The 27,393-nt window shown below is 36.8% G+C and overlaps 1 protein-coding gene across 2 annotated transcripts in view; it reads left to right on the top strand.

Annotated features, from left to right (window-relative positions):
- LOC131684773 (relaxin receptor 2-like) overlaps window positions 1–17,460 on the top strand; it is a 230,600-nt gene extending 213,140 nt beyond the window's left edge. For both annotated transcript variants that reach the window (XM_058967912.1, XM_058967913.1), the window contains 4 exons: window positions 613–725; window positions 817–893; window positions 16,603–16,663; window positions 17,323–17,460. In XM_058967912.1, coding sequence (XP_058823895.1) covers window positions 613–725; window positions 817–893; window positions 16,603–16,663; window positions 17,323–17,364 — 293 coding nt within the window. In that variant the 3' untranslated portion in view covers window positions 17,365–17,460. The remainder of the gene's footprint in view (window positions 1–612; window positions 726–816; window positions 894–16,602; window positions 16,664–17,322) is intronic.
- Window positions 17,461–27,393: the final 9,933 nt, after the last annotated feature.

Raw genomic sequence — 27,393 nt, 5'->3', positions numbered from 1 at the left:
CACTCGAAACAGTGCACCGCTCAAGTACCCAGAACCGCTGCAACATCGCGTCCAGAATGGATCCAGTTCCAATTATATGGATCGACGGTTTACTTGCTGGCGCAGAATATACGGGATGTATTAATAAATAAATAAATTCCAGCGCTGTTTCCTGTAAACACGGATACCTTTCAAATAGTTTATTTTCCCTTTAATTAAAGCAAAGAAAATTTTTCCTCCTATCAGAATGATGACATTAAGCTTGGAGCCCTCTAGTGGAAAATATTATCGATTATTCCAATCATTTATATTGCTATTTTTACCTGGATGATCTGCAGGTATCTTGGAATCAAGCATAATATTGTTCTTGCAAATGCTCTGATTCTAAAACCGACATACAATTCAATCATTTCAACAACATGTAATTTTCCCGGACCTATTCCAACCATATCCATTTTAGCTCTCAACTATTTGAGTCCTAATTTTCTTCTCGATCAAAAATATATAATTACACTGGCTCAAAAAGTTGGCCATCACCATACTCTCCTTTCCACTATCTGCGATACTATCATAATTCAATTCCATGAAAATTTGTTAGCAGAAAATTCTATACCTATTTAAATTACCTTACAGGAGTCCACATCTCCCCTTCCCTATACGCCTGGCTAGCCGTGCTGGTGCTTCCGGTTAACTCTGCCCTGAATCCGGTGCTCTACACTCTGACGACGGCGCAATTCAAGCAACAGGTGAGTGCTGTTCGAGTAACAGCTTGCTGTAGTTGTGTTGCGACTGCTTGAAATTTCATTCATATTCTAACCGGTACGGTTTCGATTTTAGCTAACACGCTTCTTCTACTCGCTACCGTGTGGCGCCACGCACGAACTGAACGGGTACGATTCCGCGATAGATTCGAGGTAAGTTGGTCTAGATCACTTTACGTGGCATGGGGTGGGAAGGTTTGAATCAATGGTGGAGTTGGAAATTTCACGTCGAGTTGTTTCATAGTGGTATGAACATTTCAAGTAGTTTGAAAATTGGTGGAAAATGATTGATGGTTATGTCGATTGATAGCCGATGGGTAATTATCGTATAAGCACAAGAGATTTGCATTAAAAATGAATTAGAAATGTGTTTAATTGCCGTGCAAACTCTGCGCATCTATTTTAACGGTTGCGTCGTTCGTCTCTAGTGATAGTTTTCATTTAAAAAACTGAGGCAACACAGCACATCCTGACATACTTTCTTGTCATCCTTGTATGACAAATACCGTTTTTCATTATCAAACACCGGGGTAGTGGATGGGGTTACCAAATGGGCCTGAGAGCGAAATAAGGACATCTTGAATTTTGACCGAGGCTGAAGAAATTTACTCATCTTTGACAAAAATGTGTTTGGTTGAGTAGGGTGACCATATCAAGCGAGTGAAAAACCAGGACAGTCCAAAAAGGACTACCACCCTCCATCACCTCTTAATCGATTGTGCCTTCTCCCCACGTGTTCGGCAGCTTAAAACGTTCTATTCGGCAGTAAAACAGTTCTGGGATCTTACAGGCAAAGCTCAGCCATAAAGTCTTGCATAAGAATTCGATCACCGAGCTCTTTTTTCGGACTTACACACACGCAATTCTTGTTACATTACCATCAGCAAATGTAACATGATGTTGTTGGATACATCGACTATCATCAATTTAGCTGATGATACGAAGTATTCTGAAATCATCTGTGCAGCACCGGCGAGGGGTCATTGAAGTAAAGTAGAAACATCAACGGTCCAAAGTAACTTCCCTACTTCATTCTTGATTTTAAGTTAAGTAGCTATCAATCTCCAATGACAATCATTATTTCTCGATCTGAGAACTATGATCGAAACAGCTGCAAAAACTACCATTGATTAGAAGTTCCTCCAGTTTATCAATTGTTATATGAAAATAGCGGATTGGTTGGTGTAAATAATATCAGTTTGAGCTTGTGGATTGGCGATTCTACGTTGAAACCGCTCGCAGATAGCGCAGGAAGGAAAGTGTTGCTGATTTGATTCTGTTCTGTCATAGTGCATATATTTTCTGTGAACATTGGTAAAAAATGACTTTTAAACACCAAATTACCGATCAATTTGTTGATAATTGTTTATGAGAATGAAGGAAAACCATCATTTTATAAGATGATGAGTAAACATCTTGCGAAAAGAGTGTAAAACATAGTGGTTTCTAATATTATTCGTAGAGCTATATGCGCGCTGTTTCGAAATATAATTTGTTGAGCACCGTAGCCGCCGCAACAGCATTTCCCGTTCGTCCTAAGTTAAGCTAAACCTTCATGAGATGGTGTAAATTCATGAAACTCTCCAGATCAGGCGAGGAAAGAATATATCCGGCTAATAGGAAAGTGTCAGCTTTGTATCATGCAAAGCCGATCCTTCTCTCCGATAGTCTTCACTGAATCTCCTACGTAGTTCAAAATATGAAGGAGTTTGACATTGGTACTGATTGAGTCTCGGTTTCGAGTTGGAACTTTATTTATGGAACGATTTTTTATAACCACAATAATACCCCGATTACATTTCGAAGAAATGTATGAGTGAAATAGTTGCAAATGACTATAATTTCAGAATAATTGCAAATAAAACTAAATTTCTTACTCGTTTCATTCATATTTTGGCAGTGGTAAGCTTTTTCCGAGAAGATAATGAAGATTTTGTTGTAAGTTACGACTCACTTACGGGTGAAAAAAGCAAACTGTATCACTTTGCCAGTTCATGAGCTGAATCATAGGTGTCGCATGACTAATTTTGGCTTTGGCGCAAATCGCCAATTGAAAGGCAATTTAAGCCGGGAAGAAACCCCAGTTATCATTGTTTCATTGGCCAGAGATTGGTCCACAACTGGAACCATTTCGATTTGTTCGGCTGCCAAATTTCCTTGAAAACGGATCACACTGCCGTGATACGCATAAGAGTCCCATTTACTATCGATTTTCTATACATATGGGACTGTTATGCTTATCACGGTAGTACAGGTTATTCACATGTTATGTACGAACGCCTCATGTTTTTCTTTTCATTTTCCACGTAAGAGAAGAAAGTTGAGAGATTAAAAAAGACATCGGATTGTACAATTGAGGGATTCGAGTATTTAAAATTTTGTTTGTCGTATTTTGCTTGAGGGTGAATTTACGTTGCAATTATGGTTGCGATCGGTCATAACAGCGATCTGAACCAGAGAAAATAAAGCGAAGACTCAGTAAAGAAAAATATTTTAGGCTTACAGGGAAAAAACAGGACAAATCAAGCGTTTTCCTTGACTTCCCAGGACACCAGGACAGTCAGTGAAAAACCAGGACATGTCCTGGGAAACCAGGACGTATGGTCACCCTATGGTTGAGTGGTATTTAGAAAAGATTTACAATATTTTTTTGAGAACAGCGCTTTTTTGCTCTTCTGGAGTCCTAAGGAACTGTGCAAAATATCAGGTCAATTGATTATAGCGCGGTATTTCGCATTACATTTGAAATTTGTATGGATATTAGTACGAGAAATCCTATTTTTTATATTTTCATTTCAATTATTCAAAGTGACTAAGAAATTTGCCGACTGTGCTAGAAAGTGAAAGCTGTTTAAAACTCGATGGTTCGAATTAGAGGACGAGTTCCTTTTTTTCAGCACTCAACAAGATGAGAAACATGAAAAAAATAGTTTAATTTGTGCAGAGTTTGCGTTTAAAGATGTTTCAAAATTATAGGGCAATTAAATTATTCATTTAATGAATAATCTAACTAACGAATGCTTTTGAAACTTGAAAGAGTAAGAAACGAGGACAACCGTACCGACCGTTTCAGTTTAAAAGGGATATGTGAAATCGTTGGGAATGACTTGGCTAAGAAGGTTAATGTCACCCGTTTGGTCCTTTGGGATGGGACAAAGATATTTATACCTGACAGCTGCTCTACAGAATCTCGTAGGGTAAAGTGCCTATTTTCACCATACTAAGCAGGGTGTCTTACTAATTCATTAATTTCTTGGCCTACAATCAATGGAATGCATAAAAATTTACATCAACAGCTTTGCTTCGTTGTTAAGAACCAAGATAATTACACAAATGTGCTGAAAACAGTGAAATACTCGTGTTTGAGCGCAACGAAAACTCGAATCGAGTGCCCCTATTGTTCCGCTACCATTTGACTTAATGCGTTTAACAAAGATGGCAGATACTGCTCTAACCAACGACTTCAAATGGGTAGCATGATAATAGAAACATGGCGAAAATAGGCTCGTCACCCTATCTGATAACATTCTTGCTCACACCGTTATAAACGAGCCATGTTTTGGTTACAAAATTTTAGTTCCACATTGTACCGCATAGAGGGCGCCAACACTAACTTTTCAACGGAAAGAGTTAGATATTAGGTGTCTTCTACAAAGTTGTAGAGCAGGGATTTTTCAATAATTCTTCCGAACATTTTGATATTCTATCTCTCTTCTATGAAAAGTTAGTGCTAGCGCCCTCTATTCGGTCACAATTGGAACTAAAATTTTCTAACCAAAACATGACTCGTATTATTTATTACAACTCTTCTGGACATACTATTGAGCTAAATCTAACGGTTATTTCACAAAAATGTTCAGTTCGTGGGAATCGAGTGCTGATACACAACCATGCACTGCTCGGCCCCATGGAAAACTGACTCAGACATCACTTCGTTAAAAGTTTAATAACTTCTTTTAGTAAAGCCGGATTGACTAGCAGTCTTCGACAAAGTTGTAGACAATTAACTTATCTTTCTTATTATCACTTACAGTGATAATACGATACATACAGTGCCACCTAGCGGCAAAAAGGCGAGTTAGTGGGTTTTCTCCATGTAAATTGTAGAAAAATTCCATACAAACTTCAGGCACGTTGGTCCGGTAGCTAGACTTGTCCGATTTGCTTCAAATTTAGTGCAAGTACTCCTGGTGGGACTATTAATCAAATCAGGGGTGGGCCGATTGAGTTTTCAAAAGTTCATAATTTTTCTGGGCAGTCTAGTGTACACTGGTATCTGGGAAGCTGTTGAATCAACTAACTCCGTTTTGCTTTGTATCTCGTAAAAATCATAAAGAACAAACACCAATGAATTGCAACTCTTTAACCCTACGGCAGTCGTGCTATTATTTACATTTAGCGAACCACCCGAAACTCTAAAGTGATTTCATTTAAATTCCACAATGATGTGCACTCAATGTACTGCTTGACTTCTGAAGGCTTAAACAAGAATCGTGATTCATTCGCTCTTTTTTAAGAGCCGACTCTTTGATCGATTCATGAGTGATTCACTGATCTCCGATAATTAAAACAATAAACGATACTGTAAACAAAGAAATTTGCTTCAACAATTAACTAGAAAACTCTCCCGCAGACGGACTGTTGTAAAGATTGAAACAAGTTTCTTTAACATTTATACTCATCCATTGTCTCAGTTTTCCTATACCTACCACCATTTTCCAGCGGGTGGAAAGAAGTACCAGGTGGAACAATGTGTTTTATTTTTTTCGTTGCCCAGCATTGGCTAATGAGTTGAACTTCAAGTTTACTGGCTTTCCTTCGAACGAAAAATGCTCGCTTCCGGAAGGAAGGTGTATGCTGTACGGCAGTGGTTTTCAACCGGAGGTGAATTAACCTCTAGCGGTACATTAGACTATTGTAGGGGGTGAATTATGGGGATAAATTTTAGCTTGTTACCCTAACATTCCCGTCGAATATTTGTCTTTATGTATATTTTCAGTGTTAAGAATTGAGGTGCTTACTGAGAGGGCTCAGGAACAGATTTCTAATTGGAAAAATTTCGTATTCATCCAATTGCAAATCATTTTTTTTCTGGGAAGGTAATGATGGTAAGCAATTTTCAGAACGGGGTACATGGAACGAAAAAGGTTGAAAACCACTGCTGTACAATATTCAAATACCGGACGGATATTGTTCATTCACGAGATTGACGCTGGCAATTTTACTAAAAGGATTGAAAACTTGCCGGTTGATGATTCCAGCGAAGGATTATCCGGTAACTCTAGTGTTTTTAGATTTAAAGTTGAAAGTTATGCTTAACAGAATAGTGCATTAGAGTCAAACATAAAATTAAATGATCAATACTTGAATTTACTGATGAGCAGGGCCGTAGAGAGGCAATACGGGCCCGGGGGTCCAACGCACGGGCCCCCACCACTGTATATTGCCCGAGTATTAAAAAGTTAAAGTTTGAAATTTATTGTTATGTATCAGTTTTTTGCTTTAGTTATTTGTACTGCCAATAACAGGGAAAAGGTAAGGCTGTTAATACTTTGGAATATTTTAAATACGACGAATTTCGCGCCAAACTCGAACAATTGTTAACAGCACCCTCTAAGATTTTAATGAACTTTTCTGTACATGAGAACTTTGTCACAAGAAGCCACTTTGCATACTTTGATTTTCCAAAAATAATCTAGGCTGTCTTTTGAAAAGGGTCAAACTTTTTTTACCGATTTTTTCAAATGGCTATAGTCTAAAAATGAAAAATCTTACAAAAAAATGTTGTGGGAGTGATTTTCACAAAATTAGTCAAATTTTTTAATAAAAATATTGAAAAAAAATTTCATCAGCTCATACACTAAAAAAATCGATTTAAAAAATCTAAAGTCGATTTTCAAAAAACCCATCTTTGATTTGGATGAAATTTTGTTCCAAGATAAATAATTATGTTCCTAACTTACCGGCAAAAATACAAGTTCGGCACTTTCAAGGAAAAAATGTTAGTTGAAAAAAAAACTTTTGCTTGTCCAAACTGAATTTTTTTAGCGTATTTTTATTCAGGGTCCATAGCCTAGTGACCAGAGCCCGGAATCCCGAGGAGAGAACCCAGACTCCAGATTCAATAGCCAAGAGTCCCGAAGAGAGAGACCAGAATCCAGAGTCGCGAGTCCTTAACCCAAAATACTGGAAAATCAAAGTATACAAAGAGATTTTTTGTGACAAAGTCTTCATGCACAAAAAGTTTCATTAAAATCTGAGAGGGTGTTGCCAACTCTGAATATGATTTAGCGCGAAATTCGTCGTACCTCTTCAAAAGTTTTGGTAACTTTGAAAATATCCATTTTTGTCAATAGTATTAGTAAAAGTAAACAAATGAAAAGATTAAAAATGTAGTAATTACAAAAACTAAAAATATTATCTAAACGGAGATCAATGGAAAAAACAATGGGAAATGAATTGTCAAAAAATGTATATTGGAAAAAAACCAGAACAGAACCTATAAAAAATTGATAAAAGAAAACAAGAAACTAGAAAAACTATTAGGGATCTTTAGGGGTGTGCGAGTTACGGTATTTTCTGATGCAGATTAGTACTGTGAGTTAATATCTCAATCCTTTTTACGTTTTTAAGCCCGAAACTATAGAAAAAATTTAGTTTGTTTCCAATAACACATCCAAACCTACACTGAAAATATTCGACACGATAAAACCATATGAAATTAAACGTCACTTTCATGTGCGTTCTCATTTTAAAAAGAATAAGAAATGATTTCCCTTTGAATTTCACATGAAAATCCATTAAAAAGCATTTCATATGATGTTTCAAATTAAATTCAAACAAATTCCACGTGAATACGACATATTTATCCATTGAATGTTCATTGCCATGCTATTGAGTCGTAAAGTAAGAACTTTCCACATGACTTTCATGTTCAAAACATGTAGTGCATTTCTACATGTAAAACAATTGATTTCACCAATTCTTCTGCCAATGAACTCTATACGCAAAGCAAAGTGATATTCACGTGTAATTCATTTGGAAAATTTAGTCAATGGTATTTCTTATGATTTTGATGTGCTTTTCACACCTTGTTCGCATGAATTTCATTTGAAAACCATATTTCCCACACTCGAATGGATATTCAAGTGGCAACCGTGTACATTTCATATGTTTGGGGATTGAAATAATTCAATAGATTTCCACATGATGTTAACGTGTTAAGTTTTTTCAGTGCATGCGTCTTGCACGACTCTATAGGTTGCCTCATCAGATCTACCATAGTTTGCAGATCAGATGAAACTTGAGATTGCAAGTTGCTAGCGGGTTGCAAAAGTACCAGATCATGTTGTGTGGGGTGCTGTCCCGGTTAACAATAAGGCGAACGAGATATTTTCATATACGTCATGTAGTAAGACAAGAGGAATTCCACGGGGAAGTGGCCGACCATAAAAATCCACCATCTCCGATTTTAACAAAAATTTGCAGCTATGTTTGGTTTATGACTCTCCATGACTTCCACAGGTTATTAGACCATTTTGACTCAAGAGCTTTTTTTTAAAAGGGCGTATGTGTTTTTGCATGCACAATGAACAAACAATAATAATACGAAAACCATAATTTGTTCAGCAAAACTATTCGAGAATGAGTTGCAGGGCATTCATTAATCTTTGTAAAAAAAATATACACTGAAAAAAAATTGTGTCGATTTTCAAAAAATTTATAATTTATATTAAAAATTGGAATAAAAAAACCCATTTTTTTAATTTTTTATTTTTTGTCAGCGAAAACCTAAATAAAAAACAAATATTTTAAGTCTAATTTTATGATGGAGAAGTTATCAATAAAAAAAGTTTTTCTAACAACAAATTTGTACATGTTTTTCAATTCTATACTATGTTACAGACAAAAATATATTTTTTTTTTTAGAATGTGATTCCCAATGTCATTTCGAATCAAAATGCTCTTTACAAAAATCTTCGAAAATGTAGTCGTTTTCAAGATATTTTAAATTTTGTTTAGACAAAAAGTAATAACAATCGTACGATTTTCATAATAGTCATGATAAGTTCTACAACTTACCTTTTGACACCAAGATGATAAGAGGATAATGTTGCAAGTTATAGGTCCGAATTATAAAATCACTATCGGTCATTTTTTATACTAAAATTTATTTCTTCCTATTATATACAATTCCTATCTTCTATATACACCTTAACACTTTGTTCGTTTATATATGCTAAAAATACTTGGTGTATCGTCATTCGAAAACAGTTTCGCGGCAATTTTATTTTCTGAAATAGGAACAAAAGAGTGAAATTTCTGTGTACCTGGAATCATTTTGGCCTTCTGATACAAGCTACTCCATTCAGCTGCTCCCTGTTCGTATTCTTCTTGTGATACATAACAAAACGAAATTTTTGTTAATTGTTCATTACTTTGCTGGTTAGCCCATTTATATAACTCTTCTGCACTTGTGATTGGATGTTCGTGTGCTATTGCTAAGCTCGCATTTCTTGCCATTCGTTTCAATGTCCCGCCATTTGCGTCACAAGGTCCTTTTCCATGAGAAGTTGCAAAGAAGGCCATTCAGTATCAATGTTATAATTAGTTTTATATTTACAAAGACTAGCAAAAAAAATTCTATTTTTGTATTGAGAAGCAGCTCCATCAGACATAAATATAGCCTTCTTTAATTGCATTTTTGGTTTTAGAAAAGTTAGTAACTTTGAAATGAATACCTGCACCGATACAATCGCGTTTAGAAATGTTTTAGAACTTCGGATATTATTACAAAACTTGATTTTTTTTATTATTCCAGAGTCCATATAATAAATAACAAACCGATGAATTGTAGCTTGATCATGGTTCCAACAACTACTCTGAGAAGCATTCTGCAAAACAAATGAATAATTCTCAGAAAAATCACAAATTACTAAAACTTCGCCTATTTTTAAAGACGATTTTGATTCATTTAAAAAAATAGACTGTTGATTTTTTATATAATCATGAGTTATCAATTTTTCCAACTTCTCACCAAAATATGTTACAAACTCATCAACTAGTTTGACGAGTGTTTCTAGATTACATCTATCGGTAGCAACCCATTGTTCGAAAGTTATTTCTCCAACACAACGTTCCTCCAATTCTTCCGAAAAATTGCGTTCAAACATTGAAAGATTTGGACAGCGGTCACATTCACGAAGATAACAATCTTTTGATCTTGACGATGCACTACACAACATTTTTTCGAAATACAACTTGTAATCTTTTTCGAAAGAATATTTTTGTAGACTATGGAGCATTAAAATAATATTCTCGTGAATCGTGCAAACACAAATGTTATGAGAACCTGAACTTCCTAATAGCTTGCAATTCTTCGGTCTCAATGATGCAAATGAACTAAATCCACTAATTTCCTTAAACCTATTAAAAGCCTCTTTCAATGAACAAATTAACAGACGTTTTTGTACATGTTGACGCTTACCATCCTTTTTCACAGAAACATAGTCGTTTATGTGTTTGTTTGCATGAAATTCATCCATTATCTTTTGATTTGACCAAGATTTTGTTAAAATAGACAATAACCTCACTTGATCGTTTCTTGAACATCCTGAATCTGCAAATCTCTCTTTCAGTTGAGAAATTATATCATTAAGGTCAGCAGCTTTCGTTTTTAATAACTCCAGCTCATCATTTTCTACATTAAACCCGAATAAATGTTTTCGTATTCCATGTGAAATATTAGAATATTTACTATTGGAATAATTGACTTTGTTGACTTGTTGAAGCTTGTTTATTGCTATTGGTGAAACGTTGATTCCCAGGACTCTTTTATTGAATATTTCAATGTTATGTATTCTGGAATAATCCTGCACATCGCTTTCCTGAGTAGATGCTGAGAAGATTGATGTAACCGATGGTATGTCTACTGGATCATATCCTGAAGGTGATGATTGTGGTTCTGTAGTGTAGATGCTCGGTAACTGCAGATATTTTATATTGTCAGAATTGCATGCCTGCAACCTGCAAGTATCACATATAAAAACAGACTTATCCAATTGAATTTTACACTCTGTGGATTTTAAAATTTCAATAATTTTTTGCGTTACTTTGCGAAGCTTCGATGAATACCGTTTACTAGAAAATGGCTTACAATTTGCTCTTGTTGACACCAAAAACACCGTACAGACTAAGTGTCTTTAATGTGTATGTAATGTAAAATATAGGTAAGTTTTAATACATGGTTCATACAGGTATCAACTATTTTGCTTCAGAAAACATTGGCAGGTAAAATCTATGTCCTCCTATGGTTTCTCACGAATAAAGAGTAATTCTCAAATGTGCGACTTAAATAACGTACAAATTACAACTATTATCCGAATATTATCAGCTTGGCGCTGAAAACAACATTTTTAGAGAATTCAATTTCTATGTAGTCAAATAATTTTTTTATTATTTTCCTGTAGTTTTTTAATGGTTCGTTATACCGTCATGGTGTAAAGAGGAAAGTTGTAGAATGTATTATGACTATTATGAAAATCGTACGATTGTTGATGGAGAGACACGAATAACTTATGAAAAGGGCGTAATTTAACGAATTATTACTTTTTATCGAAACAAATTAAATTAAAAAATTATGGGTTTTTTTTAAATTTCAATTTAAAATATAAATTATAATTTTTTTGAAAATCGGTACATTTTTTTTCAGTGTATATTTTTTTAAAAAAGATTAATGAATGCCCTGCAACGCATTCTCGAATAGTTTTGCTGTACAAATTATGGTTCTTGAGCAATATTTTTTAGAAAGTAGTGCACGCAAAAACACATACGCCCTTTTAAAAAGTTGCCCTTGAGACAAAATGATTTGATTATCTCTTGAATATACTTAATTTCCCACATAGGCGCAACATAAAAAATTTCATCAAAATCGAAGATGGTCGGTCACGAATTTTTACAAAATTGGACGGCTCTTCGTGGAATTGTTCAACTGTCAGTTTGCTGGCTGAATTTATTTTGTTTTTTTTTTTTTTTTAATTTAAGAGTCAGAAAAGAATAATTAAGGTTTAAAAATAATATGAATGTACTCGCAAGGACACCCGCTTTCAATACATATGAAAAACTGACACATTTTTTTTTTTTCAAATTAAAGATCCCTATTGCAAGAATTGAAGAAGTCGAACCTTGTTGAACAAATGCTGAAAATAATAAAAAAAATCGGTAAAAGTAGGAAAACTTTGAGAATCAGTGGAAATGAAAAAATGCTAAAAAGAATAGATACATTAATATAAAACTGAAAAACTCGATAAATCCTAAATAATAAAATATATTTAACATTAAAACAAGAAATATTTAAAGCGATAGAAAAAGTGAATCAAACGATAAGATGCCTAAAATTGGAAGAATAGATAAAAATAAAATAATGGAGAAATTGAAAAAAAAAATTATTGTACCGGAAAATATTGGAAAATTGGGAAATTGGAATGATGAAACGACGAAAATAAAAAGAGAAATTCGAAAGGTATGGATTAAACAAAAACGGAGCAAACGGACAAAATGAAAAACAAAAAATAGTAGAAAAACCAAAATGAAATTCTATAGAAACACACGAAATGGAAAAAACAAGAAGAAATTGAAAAATATGGATTGAATTAAATAATGAAAAAAACATCAGAAATGAAATTTGAAATAAACTCAAACAACGGACTAAATGTAAAACGAAGAAAGAGTGCGCATGATGGCAAAAAGATAAATTAAATGTTTTATGGGAAAATTTAAAAAAAAAACAAAGAAATAAAAAATATAGTAAAATGGTCAACAGAAAAAGTGTTTTCCAAATAGGTTAAATGGAAAAAATAACAATAATGAACAAAATGAAAGTTGAAGGAAAACATGTAAAAAATATATAAAATTATGATAAATTAACAACGGAAAACGGAAAGCTAAAAACTAGAATACAAGAAAGATAAATAATGGGACAATAAGATAAATTGGGATGACTTAAAAAAAAGAATAATGCTTGTAGAAATGCAAAAAAATGGATAAAAAAGATAATAGAAAAAGGGTACGATAAGAATAAATGGAGCAAATTTTAGAAATTGGATGGAATGACAAAAGAAACAAGTAAAAATACAGGATATTAACAATATAATCAAATAGAAAATAATATATAAAAAAAGCTGTGTAAGTGAAAGTTTCTTTAGCTCCTTATTCAGAAGACAAGTAGGTTTGAAACATCCTACTGAAAAAAAATACTTAACTGCGAAAGCATATTATAATTTAATAATAATTAACTGAATCATGTAAACAATAGGGATGAAAAGTCACCACTTGTGGCTGAACACCCAATATACTAAATTAGAAATGTAATGCAAACAAAACAATATAATCAAATAGAAAATAATATATATAAAAAAGCAGGGTATTAAAATATTAAACTATAGAAAAGACAAAATGAAGAAATTATGGTGCATCTCGCAAAATTGCAAATAAAATGGAATACCAAAGAAATTAAAATTAAAGTAAGTAGGGTAGGGATGAAAATGGAAAAAATGCAAAAATGAAGAACATGAAAAGATGGATAAGATTAAAATATAGTAACAATGGAAATACATAAAAAGGCAGAATGTAAAATGTTTCAGAAATGCGAAACAATCTACAACTTGAAAAAAAATATCAATGAAATTTTAACAAAATAAAAAAAAAATGGAAAAAATAGCGAAACATGTATAAAATTTCAAATAAGGGTTGTGGTTGGATTTTACGCCATGCTGGTTTCGAAAACATTCATAGTCCTATAAAAACATGAATTTTCCCGTTATTTTTGTTGGTGTGTTAGCACACTTTGAAATATATTACAAGAATGTTGTAACTGATTTCTAGTAATCGTTACGTTCATGAAGTGAAAGAAATTGACGTTCAAAATCTCACGCTCCTCCAGCTACCTAAATTCTAAACTGGCTTATATATTTAAAGGTTAAATGTATTATATATCAAAATTATTTCATGATGACATATGGCTCATTCCATGCGAAGTGATTAAGGAACGTGTAATCGACCTTCACGGATTTGAACCAAATTTGGAGGAATTGTTCATCTAGGGCCAATATAAAAACCCGAATTTGTGTGTCAATTGAACCACCCCGCGGGTCATGGGAGCACCCCCCCCCCCCCCCCCCCCCCCCGTTTTGGCAAATTGCCAAAACCCTCGATTTTCTTTTGATCATATCTCCGGTTCAATTTACTCTAGAATCAAACCGCAAGATAACTTTTGAATAAAATTGTTCAAGGAATCTAGCAAAAGTATTATTTTTTTTAGCGGCAGTGCTGCCAATTATGCGATTTTTCAGTTAAATATTAAAAGTTAATTTTTTCTCTCAATACATATATTTTAATTTTGAAAATTTTAATGCCATCGCGTTCCTCAGACATTTTTACATAAAAACACTTATCATCCCAATATAATATGAGAGCATCCTGAGATACACCGTTTTGAAGAGAAAAAAACTGCAATTTCCCATATAAAATCGCAAGCGCACAACACTAAAAAACCAACTTGAGTATTTTTAGTTCAAACATAATTTTTCGTGAATTAGACGAGAAATGATGAAAAACTACGTTTTTGGTTTGCTTCTAGCAGATCAGGGTCGATTTTTATGACCGTTTGAAGATTTTCTCAATTTTGGCCAATAAAATGGATTTTTATATGAGAAAATGGGAGTTTTTACCTTCAAAACGGTATATCTCAGGATGCGCTCATATTATATTCGGATGATAAGTGTTTTTTATGAGGAACGCGATGGCATTAAAATTTTCAAAATTAAAATATATGTATTTAGAGAAAAAATAACTTTTATTATTGAACTGAAATAATCGCATAGTTGGCAGCACAGCCGGAACAAATTTATATTCTTTCTTGAACAATTTTCTTCGAAAGTCAACTTGCGGTTTGATTCTAGAGTAAGTAGAACCCGAGATATGACCAAAGGAAAATCAAGGGTTTTGGCAATTTGCCAAAACGGGGGGGGGGGGGGGGGGGGGGGGTGCTCCCATGACCCGCGGGGTGGTTCAATTGACACACAAATTCGGGTTTTTATATTGGCCCTAGATGAACAATTCCTCCAAATTTGGTTCAAATCCGTGAAGGTCGATTTCAAGTTTGCATCTTTGTTTGATCACTTCGCGTGGAATGACCCATATATTATGGCTTTCCGATTAATTTTGACCCAACGAACGTGAACATTTTTCACATTTTTCTTAAACACGCGTTTTCGAGATTTCGAACTTTTGCCAAGCACTCAATTCAAAGACTGTAAAATTTTCTTCAAGTCAAAGATTTTAACATGTTGAAAAATTTGAGAATTTTACTGACCAGGGAATAGACATCAAAAGACACATAGGTATGCGCTGAAATCAATTAGAATTTCGAACAAAAGTGATTACTCGCTGTGAAGGATAACCCAAGCTTTGTTCTGCTCCACAGGAAACTAACACGGGGAGTAAAATCAAACTTCAGTTTCTTTCGAGAATGATTATGAGGAGCATATACTTCGTTGATCTATTGAAGCGAAGGTCCTGTGCGGGGAAGTGAAACTCAACACTTTTTGAAACTTTTTGAATGTATTGGCCAACACCGATAGGGCCCCCTTACCGATTACCCAAGGATGATTTTTATAATGACTGTGCTGAACGATTTATAAAATGATGCTGAGAGTTCCTGGTGAAGAAAAGGGCAACGCAAAATTACATCCAAAGGCATCCATTGGATTCTTCCAGACGAAAACCGAATAACCTAAACAAAAACCCGGAATTCGCTTCCAAAAACCGTTGTGGCAACCCTAAACAGAAGGTTGGGAAGTTTTCTTTTTCTTTCTAATAATTACTTGTGAAAATAATCCAGCTGTTGCAAAGATAGGAAATTCACTAAATCAAAAAAATCAACTTCATATTGGAGAAATTTGAAAACAACCTTACGATTTCTAATCAAACCATTTATTTTTTTTAATCCTAGCAAGTCTGAACTTATTTTTGTTTCGATTATAGAATTTTAAGCTTCGGGTCATGCGCTTCTTCATTCATGTAAAAAAATTTTCTATAATAAAAACTATTCCTGTGTGCGGGGTTGGGAATCGAACCCAGGTGAGCTGTGCACATGGCAATATGCAGTAGTCACATTATACACAAGATATTGAATTTTTAATTGCATTCCCAAAAAAAATTTTGTCGAAAGAATATTTGTCCAAATTTTAGTTTCTGTTAAAAATCCGGGCCCCCTTCAGAACTCCGGGCCCGGGGTGAAAGATCCCGTCCCACCCCACTCTCGACAACCCAGCTGATGAATAATGTCATTTTTTAAATTTACTAAATTGGGTTCAACTCGAATATATCATACAAAAGCGGAAGCCAATGGAAAGTTAGAACAAGCGGTGATCGCATGTTTTACTGAAATTTGAAGAACGAAATTAGTGTGGTATAATTTACTGATGGCTTTCTAATTTTAGATGAGCTTTTAATGTAATAAAAATGCTTCTCTTGAACAAAATTTAATTAAAAACTAATTATTTCTGCACGCCCGAGTATAACCTAGAAATCGAACTTTTTTGGCTTCGGTCCAACACGGAATGAAACATAACACAGTGATCGCCACAAACCGAGTTCACTCTTTTCCTACCACTCCATGAAAAACCTATTAATTTTTCCGCCCGTCACCGTGGGTCAGGTTTTTTTCGGAGGGATGTCGTAATTTTTTCGCCAATTTCGTATTTAATAGAATCATTTTTCATTACCCTTCTTACCTGCTCTTTGTTTCGTTTTCTCTGTCTCTCTCACTCTTTATGTAATGATCCGACACGGCACCTGACAGGAACAGTCTCGCTCAATTCACGTCCAGCAACGGTGGCAGCAAGCGACTACTACAGCGAAGGGTAAGCGGTAATTTGTTCTGTATACGAGCCGGTTGACGAATGTAATATCGACGTTACAATCAGCTTTTAATGTCCAATTTGTCAATCATTGACTTGATACCTTTGTTAGTTTTTTTATACTGAACTGTTTTGGATTAGGGATTAATTGGTTTGTTAAAGTACGCGCTCCTAGTTGCTCCTCTTTAAGGACGATTTAGACGATATATCAGCTTCCGTCAACGTCAACGGAACGTCATCGTTCTGTCAGCATAAGTTTAATACTTTTCTCTTGTGCCCGTTTACACGTGCCGTACGTCAAAACGTTCCGTGCAGTTGACGTTGTGTGTGAATGGTTACATTTAACTGCATGTAACTAATCTTGACGTTTCGTACCGGTGACGGAAGCCTGATGTATCGTGTGAATCGTACTTTACTCCGGTTTGCGACCAGACGAAAAAAATATAAGAAAAGAATGCAGAAACGGTTTTAGTCCTGTTTGCTCTGAAGTATTTCCAATTTCTCCTGGTACGGAAACAAACCTAATACCACATGTTTACAGAAATTTTAATTACGGTCTAGCTTCTACATTCGGCACAGTGTTATTACGCAAGAGATTCTCGGAGTTCTGGTGCAAAACAAACGGCCTGAATTTATAATTATCTTGTTTCTCGCCCCCGCAGGAACGTATTTCAACCAACACCAAGGTGTACGAGTTTAAATAGCGAACAACGGCCGAGGTCGGCCGGCGGCACACGGTGGCCCATCCGCGTCGTCGGACCGGCGTGGCTGCAAATCCAGACCACCGTAATCATCGTCACTGTTTTCTACCCAGCCAAAATCTTCACCACCAAAATCATCAACAACAGCAGCATCAGCAGCAGCAACATCGAATGGATCTCTACTGTCCATCAACGGGATCCCCTCCGGGTTCACCATCGTCCCCGTCCACTGTGACCGCAATGACAGGCTCGACACTAACCATGATTGACTCCAGCTCGTTGGCCGGAACGGCCGGACTCACGGGTCCAATTCAATCCTCTATGCCTTCCGGTGGCCGGGATAGTCTGAGGCTCAAGCCATGCCTCAGTGCTACTCTCACTGGCAGTAGCGGCGTGGGTGGCGGGACCACCAGAGCCGGTATGTTGGAAATGGTTACACTGAGGACTCCCCAGCGGAAAGGATCCTTTCAGGTGCTGCTTAAGAAAGATAGCGTTAGGAGTCGGAACAGTTTCGTGTGTGAGCTGTAAATGATGCGACTGCAGAGCGTGTTGTTTTCCCCCAACTTGGTGAAGGTCATTTTCCCTCTCGGAGGGTGGCTGGGTGATTGTTATATATTATGTCTGTGATGTTAATTGGTTAGGCTGATGTGATACATTTCACGGTAGATTACGAGCGACGAGAGCGGGGACAGTAATCTGATTAGGGATTTGTAACAGAACATTGCATGAGCTACAGAGCGATAATGTAAAATTGATTTATATCACTGATTGAAACCACTTTGAAGTGGGGATGCGTGGATTCGTTTCACATTTTCAACATAATAGGAGTAATGGGATATACGACAATGTTGTGAATTTGTATTTAGCCCTGCGAAAATGAGGTATATTTTGAAAAAGTAAAAACCATTGTTGATTTTGAAGTTTAGTTGTATATACCACAAGCCAAACCTCAACCATAGGTCCACTCCAGGTCATTTAAAAAAGTGGTACTCACTTTTGTTATGTCTCATCCTGAATTCAGGAACTAATTATTGGAATTTTAAAAACACCTTGTTCTGACATGCTTCATAGATAAGGAACAACGAATAATTTAGATACCAGCGATATGCGAGTTCTAGCCACTAGATAGGTTCATAAATGTTAATAATGATTGATGATTTTTTAAGCGCACTATACGTAGGAGAAAGTTACCTATATGGGAACATTGGGCTAACAAATTTCAACATTTGTCTGATAGAAGCCGTCCGCCAATCATTTCTGGAATTCCTCATATCAACAGCACTTTCAGTATTTCGCAGTAAAGGTATTTAAGTTTAAAGTATCATAAAATATAAGGGCAGTGATGACATGGTTTTGCACTTTTGAGCATCAGTGGCAGTTACTTATTTCAGTTTGTATTATTTCCCGAACATGCGAATCCAGCGCACACAGGTAACTGGCATCCCTATCTCTACAAACAGAGTTTGACAATTAGGTTTTACACCAACCGCCATAACTCCACAAAATGAGCCGGATGAACTTTGTTTGACAATTCTCGGTGGTTTGTTTACATGGGAGTTACGTGAGTTCGAATGTAACAGATGAGCACCCGTTGCACTCGCACTCACGCAATTGACAAATTGGTTTGTTTAAACCACCGAGAATTGTCAAACATGAACTTCATTCATCATGAGTTCATTCGTGTCGTCATCTTGTAGAACTCAATAGGTAACATCGTTTTTCAACCGATCAATGGGGGTCAGTTTGACAACGTCAAAATCGCTTGAAATGTCATCTATTTGTTGATGTAGCAGTATACAATAGAAAACAATGCACACTTTCTCTAATTTGATCGAAACTAAAGTGCTTCTCGTTTGTATTTAGACAAATTTCGTTAATTTTGTTACAAACAAAGTTTTGTATGTTGACTACGCCAATATGACGCCATGTCATCCTCTTGAGCGCACATCATCTCCCTGGTCAACGATCATCGCAAATCAATCTGAGCACAAATCATTTTCTTCCACTCTTCTCTGAAGCATAGAATGAGAGAGCGATGATTTTACGGCAAAAGAATGGGAATGGGAAAATAACGCGTATATCACACACTCTCGTGAACGTAAACTGTTCACGCCCTTAGTGTGGTTGGAATTGAGCTGTACGCAGACAAAAAAGCGTAACTGTGTATGAAGACAGAAGTTCTTACAAACACCACAGAGGTATTCATGTATAGAATAAACAATCTTTTTGGAGACTCAGCAAGCAAAACCAACTAATACTTTTACATGGTAGCGTGTATTCTCAAACAATTTATTTCATCATGAATCAAGCTGTGTTGGTATAATGCAGTAACTATGCTTGGTCTACAATGCGAAGAAGGCATGATTCTAATTCGGAATATGCACGAAAGGATGTAATGCCTTTTTTGCATTGGGAATTTGTTTTGGGTGTAGCATCGCCGAGGACGTACTAGGTACGAGAGCTCCGGAACGATAAAATGACTGGTTTGACGGTGAGTTCCAGCAGCTAGTTGAGAAGATGAATGCGCAAGGCGAGAATACTACAGCACAGTATGAGAGCGAACGAGAAACAATACAGAAAAATGCGAAATAGACAAAACTCGGTATCCCGACGAAGAAAGTACTTACAGGAAAATCGGGATAACAAGGCGATGGAGCAGCTATGCCGCGGTTATGGCACACAAAGGCAATATGTCACAAGCCGACATGTGCAGAGATGCTAATGGGAACTTTCTCATGAACGAGTGTGAGGTGATGGATAGGTGAAAGCAGTATTATGACAAACAGTTAAATGGCGAAGCATTGGACAACAAGACCAATGCAAGAATCAGCCTAGAGACGCACGCAACCGACGACAGATTCGCAGTACTGGATCTACCTGAGATTCAGGAGGAGATCTAACGGCTGACAATGATCAACTACCAAGTGAGTTGCTTAAACGCGGGGCAGCAGCATTGGCTCAAGCCCTACACTGGCGAATTTTGAAGATGTCGCGAATAGAATGTGTCTCCAACTGAGAGCGGGGACAGTAATCTGATTAGGGATTTGTAACAGAACATTGCCCACGCTACAGAGCGATAATGTAAAATTGATTTATATCACTGATTGAAACCACTTTGAAGTGGGGATGCGTGGATTCGTTTCACATTTTCAACATAATAGGAGTAATGCGATATACGACAATTTTGTGAATTTGTATTTAGCCCTGCGAAAATGAGGTATATTTTGAAAAAGTAAAAACCATTGTTGATTTTGAAGTTTAGTTGTATATACCACAAGCCAAACCTCAACCATACGTAACTCCAGGTAATTTAAAAAAGTGGTACTCACTTTTGTTATGTCTCATCCTGAATTCAGGAACTAATTAATGGAATTTTAAAAACACCTTGTTCTGACATGCTTGATAGATAAGGAACAACGAACAAATTAGAGAGCCACATCGAAATTGGATGATAGTAGCTAATTTCGAGGACGATTTGACCTTTTCGTCCTAAATTTATTTAGGATCAATAAAATTTTAGGATCTCTTAGAAAATCTAACTACCGCTACAATATGAGTGAAGCTACTCTTAGTAAGACATAACGATTCTAATTTTGGTATTTATTAAAGAGCAAAAGTGAATTTTGGTGCCGTTTTAGTGATGAAGTTCCTCGTATGATAATCCTTCAAGCCATCATAATGATACAAACTTCCATATCTCTGAAAGCAACAAAAGCCCTATGAGATAAAGTATTGATAAAATTGCCGACATCTAAGCTATAACAAAACGTGTATAAGCTTTCAAATCGATATACGTTGAAAATCAGTGACACACTACTGCCAGCTACCCAACTGTTTGATACACGCAGTTTGACAGTTGTAATCCGGTTACATAGCATCGATCGCTGCGGTACCTACGATCGTTTGCTAGTCGTGTTTTAGTCGCTCGCTTTATTCGAAATGGCAAGACAATGATTGGAAACTTGGGACATGAAACTGCAAATTGCTTTACTAGCCCGGGTTCGACCGAATCCTGTACACCGAGCTACACACTAGCAACTTTGAAGTCACAGGATTGCAGGAATATTGACTGGCACTACAGAAAATGTGGAAAAGCTAGTATCGAGCGGCTATATTCTACCAGAGCGGTGGCACAACAAACGAGCTAGCAATCGGTCTTATGATGCTGGACAAGATGCGCGAACGCGGGTGGTACTAGCCACTCAAAAATAACGGAGTGGACAAATTACCCACTTGAAATTTTGGACCAATTAAAAAAATTGAAATCTGCAACGCATGTATCTCGGACACACATCTATATACTACAATTCCATTTACACAAACATACCGCTAGTGGTTTAATGTGAATGTAATACAAGCGTGTGCATTTCGAAAATGGGATAAATCCCTAATAATAGACCTCTTATCCTATGTATACTATCCACTCGAGCTTAATCATGTTCGCGGATTTCCAGCAAGATTGAAAAATTCAACTTGCAAGAGATGTTTGAAAGATTTCGTAGCTCCCCCGACTCGCTCATGCGATGCTGGTCCAAGCGTGTCGTAGCGACCAGCGACTGTTTCGCTCGCGCGTTGTTTTTTGCATGCCGGGTAACACAAAAAAACAAATATTTTAAAAACCTTATGTTTGCTCAAATTTTTTTTTCTTGGAATTCAAAGCTGATAATATATGCAACATTTTAAAACTTAAACGGTATGAATATCGCGTGAAGAAACCATTTAAAACAGCATTTTTTTGAAAAATTGTTTAAAAAATAGTAGAAATAGTTAACATTTGTTAAACCTTTTCTCAACATTTTCTTGACTAAGCATTTGTTAAACCACCAGTGAAGTTTGGTGCAATTCGAAATTAAGCTGTGGCTGTAAAAATATTACAATAAAAAGGCGTATAAATTTTCAATTAACTAAAACTGTTGTAAATATTTCGAATAACGACAATATATTTAACGAAGATGTTTACGGGTGCCTAAACAATAGAATTAAAACATCTTTTGCAAAATTCACCACTTTGTGAAAAATGGGGGGCCGCTTCAGAATTTTTTACTCATCTTTAAGGATGCTGTCTTTGAAACGACCAACCCAATGCTTCAATAAGTCATCAACAGTCAAACTAGATTTCGTGATGACCCCATGAATTTCAATTTCCTTTGGAGGTATACACGCTCTATATTCACACGTAAAAAGCTCGCAAGAAGCAATTGCATTGGCTTGTTTTAGACTGCCAACGACAATACGAGTTTTCTCTTTATTAACTTTGACGATCTTTTTTACATCCGACAATCTTCGCGAGTCAAATCTTTCGAAATTTGGATGATATTTAGCGCCTTTACTTTACGCCTAATAAATACAATCCATAGTCCCGTTGACGACTCCTGGTAAATTTTAGTTCTAATGGGGTTTACATTTTCAGCAGAAGGTTTAGAAGGAGGGACACCAATACTACAGGCACGTTCATTGTCGATTTCTGCCACCGCGGTAGGCAAATTCGTCTACCCGCGGTTTGCTGTCAAAACACCACTTGTCGAGGATGCCACGCCTCCGGCGTCTCAACTGTCGACTCACACTTAATGAACTGGTCTCTCTTTCCTACTTCACAAGCGCGAACAGCGTCTAGCAATCTGCCGTTCTCTCGAGAACAAAACTTTTCAGTTCGAGGCACAACCGTCTCAGCCGGTTGCAAAAACTGTTATGAGGAAGGAAAGATTCTTGGTGATCAATAGGATTATTATATATTTCAACTAATTTTATTTTAGTCTATCTTCTGACGTCGCACAAATCAGAAGCAAAAAAATCGCTACGCTATAGCAGGCTATGGGCACCAGTGAATCAAGCCAGCTTTTGTTCTACATCAGAGCACAAATTGTATCGTTGCCCCCGCCTGCGGAGTGAAATGAGTTTGCCAAATGAAACAAAAGTGCCTGTGCTACGGGATAACACGATTTCGATCAACTTTAATAAAACTCGTGTTAGACCCTCAATTTAGGAAGTGGAACAATTAGTTAAAGTGTAAATGGAGCTTAATCTCGCTGAAGTTACGTACATTCAGCTGCACCACGTTGAAAACTGTGTTTTGATCACGAAGTTTAGCACAGGCAGAGAACTTCATCGCAAAGAACAACATGCAATACGAGGTCGAATTTAATAACACCAGAATCAATATCCCCGTGCATATGGAAAACGACATGGTTGACGCGTGTATCCATGATTTGGGCCCGCGCACTAGGGAAGATTACATCAAACGAATCATGTCGCAATATGGAGAAGTAGAATCTATTACGTATGACACCTGGAGAAATGTTTTCACCGGCATTCCCAACGGCGTTCGTATTGTGAGGATGCGAATGACTAAACCAATACCTTCTTACATGACTATCGAATGCAAATCATCGAAGGATGGCGTGACCTATAAACAAACAACGTTAATCACACATCCCGGGCAGACCCCAACATGGCAATTCTGTAACCATACAACCTACTACGAAAAAACATGCGCCGAAGCAACTAGTCAAAACTCATCTACTACAACCAACAAGCCTAACAAGCAGCCACCGACACCTTCAGATAAACGAAAAACAACGATCCAATTAACCAATAATGCAGGTACAACGACCACGACAACCGCTCCCAAACCAACAACTAGCATCGCCAATAAAGAAGCAAATACCGATGAAGACGAATATACAACAGCGACCTGTAAGAACAAGAAACAAATAAGAACCTCTGATCGTGAACAGCAAGAAAGCAATACTGATGACGACATGGATGGGAACGATAACGCGAGAGAAGGCAGACTGAATGACCCACAAGCGGCTTCACCGCCAAGGAAAAAGATCTCAACACGCAGCAGCAAATTGCGTGAACAAGATCTGACAGACCGACATTCTTAGAATTATTTTTTTTTTAATTTTTACTTATTGTAAAAAAAATTGAAAGACCCATGGCTCAGTTGTGCTAACGCATTGAGCCGTTTCAAATAAAACTTTAGATTAAAAAAAAACTAATTTTATTTAATCAACTGAAGAAAACTGTCCCGAATTTAATCTATAAAAAAATAGAAAATCGATATCGAAAGAAAATCATTCAACACTGATTACTACTTTCTTCCAATTTACGTAAAATTTGTTAAATATATCATTGATGATACCATCAAAATAACTAGCAAATGTAGGGGGCGGCATAGTGTAGTTGGTAAATCGATTTCATTGTACGCAGCCACCTGGGTTCGAATCCCAACCCCGCACATAGGGTTAGAATTTTTTTTAAGAAATATTTCTAACCCGAAGAGGCGAATGACCTTAAGGTTAAAACCTCTATAATCGAAATAGATGGCGTGATTTTTGGTCACCCCTTTTTTTATTCCATTGCGAACAAAAAAATGAACGACTGTCATATACTGGAGATATAAAATCGAAATAATAATCTGCATTTGTATTTGCATTTAAAATTTGTGTTCATCTGACACTAAGTCTTAATGAACTAAACTAAAAATAATTAACCTAATGTAACAGCAAACGGTGACGACATTGTGATGAATTATAATTGAGTTCAAAGTGCTCGGCAAGCTCCTTGAAGCGACGAACCATCGCCAAAATCGGGCTATTAGCAGCGTAGTTGGTGTTTCGCATTTCGATGTGTAGTAATGTTCGAGGGCGAAGAACACGGGTTGGGGCGTAGAGGTTGATTTGTCAAAGGAGATCGGGAACATCATACTCAGCCAACAGAAGCTTTGATATGAAAATGGCCTGCGAAGTATGTCTACGTTCTTGCAAAGTATGTAGTCCTAATAGTCTGCAACGGTTCTCATATGGTGGCAGGTTCAACGGATCATTCCAAGGCAATTGACGTAAAGTATATCGTATAAATTTGCGCTGGACAGCTTCAACCCTTTCACTCCACGTTGCATGATAAGGGCACCAGACGATGTTTGCAAATTCCAACTGCGAGCGCACCACAGAGGATCCCGGAATTCGCTAGAAATTTTGAACATAAAACCTAGAAGTCGATTTGCTTTGTCGATAGTCGCTGACAGGTGATTGGTATAAGTAAGTTTTTCATCGAGAATAACACCTAGATCTTTTACGTGGTCAACGCGTTGTAGCTGAGTTCCAGCAATGTTGTAGTTAAAATTAAGCTTGTCTCTTGTACGATGAAAACTGATGACAAAACATTTCGTAACACAAAGGATGTTTCTTTGACACCAATTGGAAATATCTTCAAGTCATCGGCGAAAAACAGTTTCCCTCCACGCATTAGAACAAGGACCGCATCATACACGAACAATGAAAATAGTAATGGACCTAGTGTACTATCTTGGGGAACTCCGGAATTATTACATCAGGATTCTGACACGTTGTCACCAATTTGCACGACGCACTCGCGGTGAACAAGGTAGGATCGAAGCCAGTGGCAGAATCTCGAGGTACATCCTAGTTTATCAAGCTTTGCAAGCAGTGTCTCATGGTTAACTGTGTCGAAAGCGGCCTTAAGATCTGTGTAGACCGTGTCCACCTGGAGTTTCCTGGATATGTTTTCAATGCAAAACGATGTGAAGCTAACTAAATTCGTCTCTACCGATCGACCAGGGAAGAATCCGTACTGACAAGGACTTATGTACTGTTTACTGGCAAAAAACAGCACCTCGTTGATAAGCGATTCGAGGATTTTTGACTCAACTCTCAGCGAAGTGATTCCCCGGTAGTTCACGATGTTGCTTTTGTCATTTTTCTTGTGTACCGGAAACATAACTGAAAACTTCCAATCATCGGGAAATTTTTGCTGCTGAAGCGACACATTGAAAAGGTGCGTCAGTGGGATCGCTAAGATATCGAAACATTTTTGCCTTTCTCAATAGAAAGGTATTGCAATTGCTCTGAAAACCGACTTTTTAACGGAGGCCCGGAGGGCCGAGTGACATATACCATTCGATTCAGTTCGTCGAGTTCGGCAAATGTCTGTGTGTGTATGTATGTGTGTATGTATGTGTGTATGTATGTATGTGTGTGTGTATGTGCGTGTGTATGTGACCAAAAATGTCACTCATTTTTCTCAGAGATGGCTGAACCGATTTTGACAAACTTAGTCTCAAATGAAAGGTGCAACGTTCCCATAGGCTGTTATTGAATTTCTAATGGATCCGACTTCCGGTTCCGGAATTACAGGGTGATGAGTACGAACACGCAGAAAATGTCGATTTTAATAAATTATGCATTCATTGCAAGTGAAAATTTTTCCAAAATATGAATACAACTGCTTCGATTTGTAGTATTAGGTCACTAACATCCATCCAAAGTCTATTTGGCCACATTGGCCACCATCATCGGTTCCGGAAGCCCCGACGGAAGTATCTAAATTCAGAATAACAGTCACATCGGTTTCTCGGAGATGGCTAGACCGATTCAACTAAACTTGGCCTCAAATGAAAGGTATTGCGTCCCCGTAAATGGCTATTTAATTTCATCCCGATCCGACTTCCGGTTCCGGAGTTACAGGTTGTGGCGTGCGATCACATAGCAAATTGTGATTCAAACCGATACTCCGATGAAAGCAAAAAAGGTAAAAATTTCGCTAAAATGTCTCTCAAACAACTTAAATTTGCTGTTCTAGGTCACCGGCGGCCAACCAAAGTTTTGGTTAACTACATTGACCACCATAGACGGTTCCGGAAGTGCCCGGGAAAAGCGGCCATCTTTCAAAATTTGCGAACTCACATCAGTTTCCCAGAAATGGTTGGGCCGGTTTTCACAAACTTAGTCCCAAATGATAGCTGTAATATCCCCATAGAAGTCTATAAAATTTCGTACGGATCGCTTATATGGGTCCGGAAATATAGACTAAATCGTCCGGTCACATATGAAATTCCCATATAAGCCGGAACTCAATTTTTTTTCCAAGGGGAGACCCCATGAAATTTCAGAAATCGAATTCGTATTTTTGATGCCAAACATCTTTAAAATGCATGAAACGTCGAGATTTCATGTTATCTCCAAAAAAATTTTTTTTTATCAGAATCGTCTTTTTGGGACTGCTGATTTT

Source organism: Topomyia yanbarensis, chromosome 2 (assembly GCF_030247195.1).
Source record: "Topomyia yanbarensis strain Yona2022 chromosome 2, ASM3024719v1, whole genome shotgun sequence".
NCBI classification, from domain to species: Eukaryota; Metazoa; Arthropoda; class Insecta; order Diptera; family Culicidae; genus Topomyia; species Topomyia yanbarensis.
The sequence above is the reverse complement of the archived record's forward strand: the minus strand, read 5'-3'. Positions and strand labels throughout refer to the sequence as shown.